The sequence below is a fragment of the Megascapheus bottae genome, chromosome 19, assembly GCF_031878675.1.
Source record: "Megascapheus bottae isolate mThoBot1 chromosome 19, mThoBot2.hap1, whole genome shotgun sequence".
NCBI lineage: Eukaryota > Metazoa > Chordata > Mammalia > Rodentia > Geomyidae > Megascapheus > Megascapheus bottae.
In genome coordinates, this window is record NC_143527.1 from 5,463,663 (window position 1) to 5,477,050 (window position 13,388).

Genomic DNA, 13,388 nt, shown 5'->3' on the forward strand with positions numbered 1-13,388 from the left:
AACAACAAAACAGCCACCACGCAACTCACTGGTAAAGAGAGGAATGGGAGGAAACATTCTCCCATCTTTAGAAGACGACCAGGGAATTCTGGGTGCTGGGAATCAAAGCCAGAGCTTTGTATATGCTAAGCAATATGCTGCACCACTGAGTTCTATCCTCAGGTCCAAGAAGCATTCTCATGTCTAGTTTATGCAGATGGCAATGCCTTCCATTAAAATATACCTTCCTGTTCAAACATTTCTCCAGATACTTAATGTTCACACAAAAACAAAAATTTGCTTTTCAATACGATTGTGGTTTGGTTTTCAGAATAATTAGTTATTGAGATTGATCAGTAAAATCATGTCTATTTACTATGAGTACTTCTCTCCTTCTTTCCCTCCCACCCTCCCTCCTTTCCTTGCTGCCTTCCATTCTTCCTCCTTTGCTCTGTCCTTCTCCTCTTCTCTTTTATCTTCCCTCCCTTTAATTAAGAAAACCTTGTCTAAAGATCTAGAGAGCAGAAATAAATGAAATAGTTACAGGAGAGGACACTGTGAAATGTGATTAATTAGTTAAGGGTAATTATGTGTTAATTAAATTACCTACAAGATAAATTCAGTAGATTATGTATTTATTGGAAATGTTTATATGAATACATATCCGATGCCAAATCTACTTATGACATTTCTAAAGCCTTTAATCTTACCCGTATTCTCTGGACTTTGGATTTTATATATAAGTTATACACTTGTAAATAATGTTGACCTAGCTTCTGCAGCCCTCAAAATACAGGTTTTATTTTTAGATGCACTTTTACTTTCCTAACACCATGATTTTTACTGTGGATACTTTGAACTTTAGGGATGGAAACGGAAGTAATTCACGTTTCCACAGATGTTCTCAGAAACAGTTCCCAAGGTGTCAGCGTGGTGATGTGTAGAGATTCTTTGTGTTAGACTTGAGTTCATCCACTGGCCTCAGCATGTGGTCAGATGCACAGAGGAAGCCTTCACTGGTGAGCCTGACCCCCTGGGCTGCCGTGCCCCTGCACACTGCCCTCTCTTAAACCAGCACTGAAGACACCTTCCTCCCACCATCTTCTCAGTGACGCAGCAAAGGTGCCTGTCCATCTGGCAAAAGTCAGCCTTTCTCAGCAGAATTAAGCCTTACAGAAAACTTCATTTGGGCTCTCATTTATTTTCTCCAAAGGATTGCCCATATGTTTGTTAGTTTCTATATAGGAGAAAAGTTAACTCACTGCAATATACTGACCGCTTCAATTCATGGGGCTTTGTTCTAGCCACATGGATTTTTGGCTCAGAACAAAGCTACCAAAATAATAAAAATAGATGGATTTAAAAACAATAAACTCAAAGCAAGGACCTCGTGTTCTTCCTTTATCCCTAGTTACACAGGAGGCTAAGATATGAGGACCAATGTTCAAAGCCAGACTGTGCAGATCAATCTGAAAGTTTCTTATTCCAAATACCCAGCGAAAAGCCAGAACTAGAGGAATGGTTCAAGTGATAGAGCAACAACCCTAAACAGAAACTAAGAGCCAGGCAGAGCATGAGAGGCTGAATTCAAGTTCCATGCTCCAGTATAGGTTCAAAGTAGTAATAATAATAATAATAATAATTTTTAAAATTCAGCAAATGTTGCAGTATACAAAATCAACATACAATTAGTATTTCTATGCATTAACAATGAACTATTTAAAAGCATTCTAGAAGACAGTCATTTACAATAACTATAATATAATAAAATATCATCATCTTTAGGAGTGAATTTAAACATGGAGGTAAAGATCTACAAAATGAAAACTACAAAACACTGGTGGACAAAAGCAGTGTGGAGGTTTCTTAAAGAACTGAAAATAGACCTTCCCTACGATCCCGCCATACCACTTCTGGGCATCTATCCTGAACGTCATGACCCAAGATATTATAAGGACACCTGCTCAGCTATGTTCATCTCTGCACTATTCACAATAGCCAGGCGATGGAAACAACCCAGAATGCCCTACTGCAGATGAATGGATACAGAAAATGTGGTATATATACAAAGTGGAATTCTACATAGCCAACAGACAAGATAAAGTAATGGCATTCTCAGGGAAGTGGATGAATCTAGAGCAAATCATGTTGAGTGAGACAAGTCAAGACCTAAGGATCAATAGGCACATGGTATCCTTAATATGTGGCTATTAAATCCAAAGAGTACAAGAGCGAGGACTCAATAACTGCATACCCAAAGCTATGGACATGGTAATGGAAATACAAACATAACTATATAGACATAAAAACCTATGACTCTCTAGACATGTTTTATTTCATAAATTAATATGTTTCTATGACATATAAACCCTTACCCTAATTGTGATTAAGTTCTAAATACTAAGTCCCAGTGATTGTAAATAGAGATTCCCTCCTTGAACACTTGTATGTTAAACTTGTCATTTAAAATATGATGTAAAAATCGTTAATAAATTCTTTAAAAAAAACACTGGTGGACACAACTAAAGAAGACCTACAAATGAATGGAACGGTATTTTGGATTTGTGGACTGAAGGAATTATTTTTGTCCAACAGTCCATATGAAGAAATCTGTGGAGTTATATTGATGCCCACTAAAATGCTAACAACCTTTTTTTAAAGACGTAATAAAGAAAAGTAAAATTTGCACTGAATCACAAAACAGTCCAAATAGCTAAAGCAACCTTGAGGAAAGAGCAAATGCTTGAGGACCTGTGCTACTTGACTTCAAAATAGACTGCAAAGCTATAGTAAGCCAGAGTGTCCTTGCGTTAAAGTATACGCCAAGAAGCAGGCACAGGAGACCCACACTTGTAATTCTATTCAAGAGGCTGATATGTCAGGACTGCAGTTCAAAGCAAGATCACTCAGGAAAGTTCCTAAGACAAATATGTCCAATTAACTACTAAAGCAAAAACAAAACAAAGAAACAAAAACCAGGAAGTAGAGTTGTGGCTCAAGTGGTAGAGATCTACCCAGGCCTAGAATTAAGCTTCAGGACCAGGACCAGCATACGTAGGCACACACACACACACACACACACACACACGTTCAATGAAACAGAAATGGATGGTCAAATAATAAATAATAAATCGGTTGATTTCTAATCACCTCTAATACTGCTATTTTATCAGACATATGGGTGAGTTAGCAAGCAACAGAAGCTGACATTGGAAAATGTAGACAGTAGGAACTTACTAGATTTTCATTATTTCAAATTAGGAACAGAGGCCTGGAGATCCAGACTTAAAACAAACAGGATTAATCGCTAATGCGGTTCCCTGATAATATTGACTTTGAAAGAAGCTGCAGTCATTTGTTTTGCTTCTACTACATTTGTATCAGTAAACTGACCCAGGAGAACGACTGCTTTGTGGTCAAGGATCCTTCTACTGATCATGTCCTTTCTTCCTCACTCGAAGTGTGTCCTGGGTTCACATAATGGGTGAAACCCACCTCTGCTCTCATCATGTGGCCATAAGGTTCTCACTGCTTCATTAAGGTTCTTAGCTAAGGATTCCACAGGATTAAGAATGTGGGAGAGGGGAGAAGAATATTTTGGCATTTTATTTGCTACTGGAGGGGTGGTAATCTGCCAGTAGAAGGAAATTGAAAAAAATTGAGTAAACTTACATATGCGAAACATGGCTGATATAGGTACTTGATTGTCTTGGCTCACTGGCATTCCGTGATAATTTGTGGTGATGGACAATTTGCTTTGAAAATTAGAATCATCTAAGGGTGGGCTAAGCATAAGACTATTAGTGTTTTTCTCTAAGTTCAGTAGTAGAGCAGACATAGAGTTGTATTGAGTCCCTTTTCTCACTATCAGTGTACACCAAAACGCACACATACACACTCAAGCACATGTATACACATACACACACACACACACACACACACACACACACACACACACTAGTTGGAACAGTTGAGGTTTTTCCTGTCACTCAAATGTCTTTACTTCCTTTCAGTTCATTAGCATGGCTTGGCGTTGTATTCTAAATCAACATTGTTGTGAGAGTAGAGTCCCTGCCAAGGAAACCATGAGTATCTCTGGCTCTCAGTGCCTTTGGAGGTGGGGGAGTAGGGAATTGAAGGCCTGCAACTTCATACTAGGAAATCATGAAAATCAATTGTCTGGAGACAAAAAAAAAGTTTTCCAAGACAGCACATTGCTGCAAAGTCACAGCTAGATGTGAGGAGACTTCACAGGAAACAAGCCTCAGAAAGCCTCAGAAAAACAATCTAGAAGCCTCAGAAAATCCAACTTTATCACATTGCATGCTAACAGGTGAAACTCTGTACCTCAAGGAAATTTTCAGTGTATCCTTTTGATAATGATTCAATGGAAAATTTATTTTGTGTTTCAGAAACGACAACTTGAAGTCTTAGCATTAATCATAGTATATTTAGTTGTCTGTACTAGTCCAACATGACATATGTCCTCTTTTCTTAAAACAATATTCATGTATGACTTACCAAATTTCAACTCTGGCACCACATTAGAAACATCTTAATGTCCCAATGTGCTCAGATCCAGCCAGATTAGCTCAAGGAATGCCCAGGCATTACAAGAGAGCTGGGCAGATGTCTCTAATATATGATAGTTTCTATTAATTAAAAGGCTAGGTTACATTGATAATTAAGAAAAGTATTAATAAATAGCAAGAAGCATGATATCAAAGGTCCAAACAGTCTTCATACTCAAAATGTACAACAAAGTGCCTCTAACATTATAACTAAATTTAGTTTTTTAAAGGGACATCCAGATCCCTCTTAGCTTAGATTTATATAGCTAATATTTAAGAGATTCTAAAATGAGAAATGTATGCAATGTGAGTAAAATGACACAGATCTTTTCTATAGAATTGTTCCGTAATCTTCAAAGCATCCTAGAAAATATATCTGTATTTGCTAGGAAGTAAAATAAAAATGATATTTGTGAAAAAGTTCAAATGCATATATATATATATATATATCGTGTGTGTGTGTGTGTGTGCGTGTGTGTTTGTTCTTAGTCTTGGATAGTATGTAATCAACAGTGGTATGGTTATATCAGCAGAGATGAATACAGATACTCACAGATTGCTCCCAATTTTCCATTTTAGACTAAAATCACATCTAGTTGTTCACAGAAAAGAACAATATAATCACCTAACTACTTATACAACAAAAACCTAGTAACCCGTAGAGACATTTTGTAAGTAAGTTTTTTTCCTGGTGCATTATTGGGGAGGCTGGAGTTAGTGTGTCAGGTGCTATCATCTAGAAATACATGTACATTATGTTTAACACATGATGCAAGTTTTACTTAATATCCAGCACACGTGCATATGTGTGCTTTACATGTGTAACATGTATACACTGGAAAGAACACTGAGTGGTCAGATAAAGCAATTTTATACGTGTAAAAAAATCATGCCAAGAAATATTACTACAAAGTGTACGAGTTTTACTGAGTCACTGAGACTATTTAAAAGAAGAGGGATTTCTGCAGAAAAGAATCATTGAAATAATATGGGTCAATTCCTTCTCCTTAGATGCTGAAAGAAAAACTAACAAAGCCCAGCCACAAGGTGTAATTCATGCAGCACTCTCTGGGTTCAAGACTGAAGTGGGGAGAGACCGAGGTGGTGGGGACCCCAACCAGTCCCCTGCCTGCTGCAGGATTTCTTCCCGCCCCATTTTCTGCTATCAGGTCGCAAGAAACCTGTTCTATTCTTTTTGTTGTTGTTGTTGTGGTCAATCATGGGGCTTGAACTCTGGGCCTGGGCCCTGTCCCTGAGCTCTTGGGCTCAAGACTACCATCCTATCCCTGGAGTTACAGCTCCACTTCCAGTTTTCTAATGGTTAATGGGAGATAAGAGTCGCTGGGTCTTTAGTGCTCTGGCTGGCTTTGAACTGTGATGCTCAGATATCAGCCTCAAGAGTAGCTAGGAGTAAAGGATTCCGCCCAGCTGAAACCTGTTCTACTCTAAACACACTTTTCTTTGAATGTACGCATGTTGCATTAAGGTGAACATAATCTTTTACAAAAACATCTAAACATAAGTTTTCATATCTGTACATAAAGGTAATGCAAAACTGATTTAATACTTTTTCATGTTACTTGTTCTCTGTAAACACCGTCAGCGGAGTCTTGGAACCCACGTTCCTGGTTGTGAAAGGCAGGAGTTGATGAGTGCAAGCTCACAATCAATGACAGTGCAGTGCTCGTGATATGCAGGACAGAGTTAGCTTTGACACCTTGACTGCGTGATGGTATCTGCTTACAGAGTCAAGGGTGCCTTGAATCTCAGGTGCTACACTGAGGCAGAACAAAAGTGAGACCTAGTTTTAAGTGCAGCAAGGACATAAAAGCCAGCCAGTGTTGTTAACTCTGGTTGACACATTTTGCTTTTATTTGGGGGGGTATATGTGAATTTGAGAATAAAAATTAAATATTCTTCCAAAAGCATATATGAAGAATTGTGTAAAATATTCTATAAAAATATTTTAAAACAAAAGGATTTTTATCAAAAGAATTTCTATTATCCATCCATGGTGATCTACAGGATCAGTATTCTGACTGAGAAAATAGTATTACAATATAAAAGTGTATTACTTAGAGGGAAGTATTTCCTATGGTGTGTCTTAAAAATAAAAGTAATGAGGATTTGTGAACATCTGCTCCGTCTAGAATTGTCGGATACAATTTTGAGAGGCTGAAGGAAAAAAGAAAAACATTGAGTTAAAAGGAGGCAAAAGTAATAGAAAATAGCTGAAATAACAGCATGCCTTTTTCAATGGGAAACCGAGAGACCGCGTGAAGATGGGGTGAAGTAAAAGCACTTTTTCAATGTGTTTGTATTGCTCTCCATTCATGGTTTAGTTTCTTGAAAGCAGTTGACATTAATATTAACAGTACAAAGATACAGTATGCTCTATACTTAACAACACTTACAAATTATCGCAAAAAATAATGATACCAGGGACCAAACACATGCTTCCAGAGAAACAAGAGGGGGAAAGGACCCATTTTGAACTACTTTACACTGGTCCAAGATACCACATACTGTCATGGCACTTCTGGAACACATTAAGGAAAGTGAGAATGTAGATTCTAAAACGATGTTTGACCGCTCTTTTACTGCCCCACTCACAACTTATTAAATGCAGTTACTTGAAAGATTTCTCCAGATATTGAATATAATCTGTTATCTGAGGAAACACCAGCTACAAGGTTTGCCTCGCAAGCCATGATCTGTGTATCCATCAGGATACAAATTGAGAGTAAACTCCTCAACTCACCCCTGATTTCTCCCTTTCCTGGGTTCCAAATAGATCAAAAGAAATCCAGTCACAGGTCTAGCTTTGGATCTTAAGAATTAGGCTCACTTTTACTTTTGGGTTGTTACTGCTATGTTTGGCTTTAGGAGGCCAATATTCATACATAGTGAGGGAAATCTAAAAATAAATGTCACGAGCATAGCTCATATGCTCTATGTCCCCCTGGCATGTTGCACACAGGTGCTCTCAGCTGCAAATGGCATAATGTATATGGACAGTATAGTGTGTGTACACTGAGCTTTGCTTTAAATCTTGCAAACCTATGGTATTTGTAGACATTTATATAAATGGAGAAATGAATGCATGAGTTCATACACTGCTAAGAATATATGTAGGTGTCAGCATGACATAGAATGTACAAAAGTTTCCAGATTCTAAATTCATAATTAATAAGAGATTACATAAATACAGCTGGATCTCACAAGTCAATTTCTGAGCACAACGCTCAGGACACACCCCACACCAGCAGGAGACAGACAAGCAGGCTCAGTAGCCAGACCTCAGAGCCACAAGGCGAAAGTGTCTGTCTGAGGTCATGATCCTACACATGATTTCGAGCTCTTTTTGGCCAAATATATCACATCTTAAATACACTGCATGCAATTTTTGAATGCATGCTATATAAGATGTAGCCTCTCTTCACAAAATATATTTTAGAGCTGTGGAGGATAAACACAATTTTAAACTGTTCCAGTGGATGGGAAATGACAATGGACACATATGTTCCTATTAATGTTGAGTGAAATTCTATAAAAGCATGAACTGTCATAAACAGTTCTGAAGGCCAATTGAGCTTGTTCAACTATTATCAGAAGAAAGGAGAAAAGGAAGGGAACTCCAAGTGTTAGCACACTTGAGATAGGGATCTAGAGAGAGGAATCTTGAGAGAAAGAGAGACAGACAGATAGACTGACAGACAAAGAAAGACATAGAGAAAGAAAAAGAGGGAGGGAGGGAGGAGGAGAAGGAAAAGGAGAAGTTATAGATGAGTATATGGACAAAAGGAAATTAGTATGCCTCAAAAAACTACAAATATGTACTTCCAGTTTTCCTATTTCTCCTATGATCAAATCAGGCAAATGGAAGTATAACCACTCCTATGCACAGAGTAATAGAGCACGACTGTCTAATTACATCTCACCCCTCCCACACACACAGGTAATGCTGTCTGAATGACTTGATTATCAACTGAATATTTCTAAGTCTACATATACACAAATATACACAAATATATTCTGTGGCATTCCTTTGGCATACCTAAATACCAATATCTCATCAGAGTTTAAGGAACAGAGGGAAGGGGCTGTGTAAAGGAACTCCTTTGCTGGTATACAATTTACCTGTGAATATTCACAATGATGTGCAAATGGGCTGTTTTTTTTAAAATGTTTGGAACCACACATCTTTTGGATTATCTTGTCTGATTTTTCATATTTTCATATATCTAATGAGTTATCTTGTAGATATCTCATTTAAACTTGAAATTCATTTGTGTCTCATATGCACTGTCTATATATACCTTGAAAATAGGTGCATAGAGTATTTGTAGTGTGCTTGAATATTAAAGACTACCTGTCAAATTCCACTCATAGTAGAAACTTCTTCTGTGGCTGCCATGTTGGTGCTCAAAACAGTTTGGGCCTTAGTTCTGATCTGGGATCCTCAACTTATGTGGAAAGGAACATCCTTAAAAGTGAACTTTAAATCTAGTATTATTAAATCGAAGCCTTTGGAAATTTCATTAGTGTTGCTACCAAGGCTGACAACATCCCCAAATAATAGGTTCATTTTTTATACATTTATCCAGTCAACAAAGAAGGATTTCTGGTTATTGATGGTTTCCATGATGGGTTTCTTAACCTAGCAGCAAATGATCAACAAATGATTTCCTTAGAAAGACACAACCAAAGTTCCTCAACACAATTCAAGTACTTAAAGGGGTGGGGGTGGGGTCAGGAGTAGAGAAGTGAATAGGAGACCAGAGAAGAATGCAGATGAGAATCCAATGTATATTCTACAAAACTACAAAGCTCAAGGGAAGGGGAGGAAGGAAGGGATGTGTGAAAATGTTGAAAAGAGTAGCTTTGATCCAGATGCATCATGGTCCTAAGTTGATCTGTTAAATTTACAACTACTTAAAGAAAATAATAACAAAAAAGAAAAAATAGGTTTTTGTAACAGTTGCCTTGATGGCTACTAAATGTAACTCAAACCCACCAGAAGTTGGAAGAAATGTTTATATGAAGGCTTATAGAGAAACCAGTTTAAACAGAATGATTTCAGTTTTATTAGTATCTTCAGATTCTTCAAAAATAAACATATGGCTGCCATAATGCAGTTCTAAGAGTTTCTGAATCCCTCTCTCTGTCTCTCTCTGTCTCTCTCTCTCCCTCTCTTTCTCCCTCTCTTTCTCACCTCTCTCCCACAACACCCATATAGTATGTGTATATGTAAATATAGCCAATATACATTTACATATACATTTATTCACAGACATAATTCTACAGTAAAAATCAATGTAGAATCTAAAGAAATGACGACAAAGAAAAGTATTATACTTTTAAAACTTAATACGTATAAAATTTACTGAGAAAAAATTTGATGATGTAGTTAAAACATTTTCAAGAACAGTAGGAAAATCCGGGGAAATGAGCCTACATTTTCCTCAAAATTATTTCCCAAAGTGAAGGAAAATGTGACAGATGATCCTAGAAAAAGTTCACAAGTGAACGTTAGATTTTCCTCTGACCTGCTTGCACAAAAATATGGCTGAGGACCAATCGTGAGTGGTACAGTGTATTTTCCAGCAAGGCACACAGCAAAGGATGTCTGTTCACCACTGGAAGAGGGTCTCTGCCTGAAGGACAAGAAATGCTCTAAGACCCCTGTTCAGTGTACTTTCTCCTACTATGCAAACATAGTAGGAGAGGGAAAGGCACCCTGCACTTTGATCCCTTTCCCCGACCCCTTATCTCTGATCTACTGCATTAGAATTGTATGAAATTTGGTGTTTGGAAGCATGAGTTCTGTCCCTAACAAATCATACATCCTGACACATGCAATCAGAATGACGAGTGAACTGCAGTTCCACACATGGTCGTGTACCCTTTGATGGAAAAGTGGGTAGTGTGGAGTCCATAAAGCCAGGACTATGCTCATTATGAATCATGAAAATCAACATTAACGTGCAGATAATTTTTATTGTCATGATTGGGGGGCGGGATGGAGTGTGTGTGTGTGTACACATGTGCACTAAGTGTGTGCTTCTTATTTTATCATCTTAAGAGACCCATTTCCCTTGCCAAGCTCCCTAACTTACTCTTCTTCATGCTGGAAAATTGCAGATGGAAAACCTGGAAAGATGTGGACGAATAATGTTCCCCGACTCAGGAAAACACGGTTAATAGTACAGTAGGATGAGACAGACTGCTTCAGCAGTGAACTGTGAACTGCCTATCTTCAAGCAGAGATAGAAGGCAGATCTACTCGCTTGTGTGGAGACTTCTGAAGGGCCTCCTAGGAGAGCTGCCAGACACAAAGGCAGGAGTCTAAGCAGATGGGTGTATGGGTGTGTGTGTGTGTGTGTGTGTGTGTGTGTGTGTGGAAGGGGGGAGGCTTTGGTGTAAACACACAGGTGTGCACAGGTGGGAGGGGGGGACGGTATTCAGGTATTCTAAAATGACTCTTCAAGACGCCCTGGGCATCCTTTCAGGGCGGCTGATCTTGGATTGCTGCTCCTCCCATGGTCCTGAAGGAAGCCTGGGACAGCTTCCACCAGGAAGGCTTCGGGCTCACTTCTCACCTGCCTGCGTCGTGACCCTGAGCACAGAATCCCAATTCTCCCGGCTCCATCCTTCCTTCAGGTGACACACTGGGAATTTCAGGAAAACGGGGTGGGGTGGGGGGCAAATCCAGACCAGCTAGAGCCCCGCCAAGGAGTCCAGGGCGTTAGAGGTCAAGTGAGTACCCAACCTGGGGGCCCAGGGCGTCAGAGGTCAAGTGCGCACCCGGCACAGGGCGTCAGAGGTCAAGTGCGCACCCGGCCTGGCGGCCCCCCCCCCCGGGCGTCAGAGGTCAAGTGCGCACCAGGCCGGGGGGGGGGGGGGGGGCAGGGTGTCAGAGGTCAAGTGCGCACCCGGGCCGCGCCCGACCTTGCGAATCCCTCCTGCGCGCTCGCAGCCGGGACTCGGATGGGAGCCTGTAAGCTGGGCGGCCGGGAGCCTGGCTGAGCCCGTCGCCCGCGCCCCAAGGCCGGGGTGGGGCGCGAACTCTGAGAGCCAGGACACAGAGGGGCGGGAGGGGTCTCCGCTGTGCTGGGGCGTTACCCCCCCCCCGCTGTCTCCATCATGCGAAGTTAGAGAGTGGGGGTCCCTTGTGTCCTTGGGGTGCAGTGTGAGTGTTGGGCAGCTTGCTCCCCTCAACACCTGCCTCCGCCAACTCCCCCCACGCTGCGGGTGCCTGGCGCCCTTCCCTCTTCCCCGCCTCTGCTTCACCTGTGCCCAGGTATCTACGGAACATTTCCTTTCTTTGCTTCTTTTCCTTTCTCCGCCTCCCCCGAGTTGGAGCGTTCATCCACTCCGTGCCAGGTGCAGACAAGGCTCCAGCGCGGGCCACTTTGCCCTGGTAGCTGGGAGGTCGCTGAGGCAGAGACCGCGGGGACCTGTGCCCTCTCTCCCCGCCGGCCTCGCTTCCCTCTCCCGGCCCCCAGAGCGCCCAGCGGGGGCTCGGCCACCCCTCCCCGGTGCCGCCCGTCCACTGATCCTCTGCCCACTCCCGTGCGCCAAACCCCGGCAGCTTTGTGCCCAAGCGCCCGCCCTTGCCGTCCTGCTGCTCCCGCCCACAGACCGGCGCCTGTCCCCGCCGTCCACGTCTGTCACGGGAGAAGTTTGGCACCCCCGGGGTTTGCGTCGCTTCTCTCCCAAGTCAGGCCACGCATGTCTCCGGAAGAAAGTAGGAGACAGGGCTCCGGAAACTTTGCGGCCGCGGCCCGTCCCCCGTATGGGCGGGCGCGCACCTGCAGGGCTCAGGACGCAGGGCGCAGGTGGGCTCATTCGGACCCGCGGGCGCCGCACACACCCTCCCGCCCTGGGCGGCCGGGCGCTGGCTGTCCCGAGAGGAATTCGGGAGGAGCTGGGGGAGCGGGGATGGGAATATGCGGATGACCCCCCGCCCCGCTTCCCTGGGTTGGCAGGCGCACACCCAGACAGACAGCCAGACACCCGCGATCGCGGCATCCGGGCGTGGGCGCGCGGAGCGGCGCCGCCACTTCCCTAGCCGGCGCACGGCCCCGGGATTCAACCTCGGCGCCCCGCTCGTCTTCAGCAGAGCAGCCCGGCCCCGAGCCGGCACGGCGCGCGGGGGTCGGGACCCCCAGCCCCGCCACGCAACAAGCGGGCTTCGTGCCTCGATTGCCCTGCCCCGCCAGGCGGCGCCCCCGCCCCCACCCCACGCCGCCAGCCCGGCCGAAGGAGCCCCGGGAAGGCAAAGCCGAGCCCCACTCACCCCCAGCTTCCTGCTGCGGATCTTCACGTAGCCCTGCTTGACGATGTCGTTAAAGTTGGAGGCCATGGCCGGCGCCTCGGGGCCGGGCGCGCGGAGAGCCGCCGCCCGGGGTCGGAAGCCGAAGCCGCGCTCCGCCGCCGCCGGGTCCGCGCGGGTCTCGCATCCGGCAGCGCCGCCGCCGCCGCCGCCCGACCCACGGCGAGCTACGGCCGGCGGGGACGCGGGGCTGGGGGTTGGGGGGGTGGCAGGCAGCAGCGCCGGGGCCGCGATGGCGGCCCGCGCTGGGCGATCCGGTCTTCACCTTCGCCCTCGGCCGCCCGCCGCGCGCCGCGGCCCGCGCCTCCCAGCTGCGGGCGCCCCCGCCCTCCGCGCCGCCGCCCCCGGCAGCGCCCACGGCCAGGCGCCTGGCTCGGCGGCGCGCAGCTGGCCGGAGCGCTCCGCCGCGGCTCCCCGGCGCGGAGGGGGGGGCGGGGACGGGGACGCCGGGGCGGCGGGGACGGCGGAGGGGCGGCGGGGACGGCGGCGGGGACGGCGGC

The 13,388-nt window shown here is 44.2% G+C and overlaps 1 protein-coding gene across 1 annotated transcript in view; it reads right to left on the minus strand.

Annotated features, from left to right (window-relative positions):
• The window catches only part of Dok6 (docking protein 6), a 254,819-nt gene extending 241,682 nt beyond the window's left edge, over window positions 1-13,137 (minus strand). Inside the window, exon 1 of the mRNA XM_090352975.1 lies at window positions 12,853-13,137. Within this exon, the coding sequence (XP_090209101.1) occupies window positions 12,853-12,918 (66 nt within the window). The 5' untranslated portion in view covers window positions 12,919-13,137. The remainder of the gene's footprint in view (window positions 1-12,852) is intronic.
• Between the last annotated feature and the right edge of the window lie 251 nt (window positions 13,138-13,388).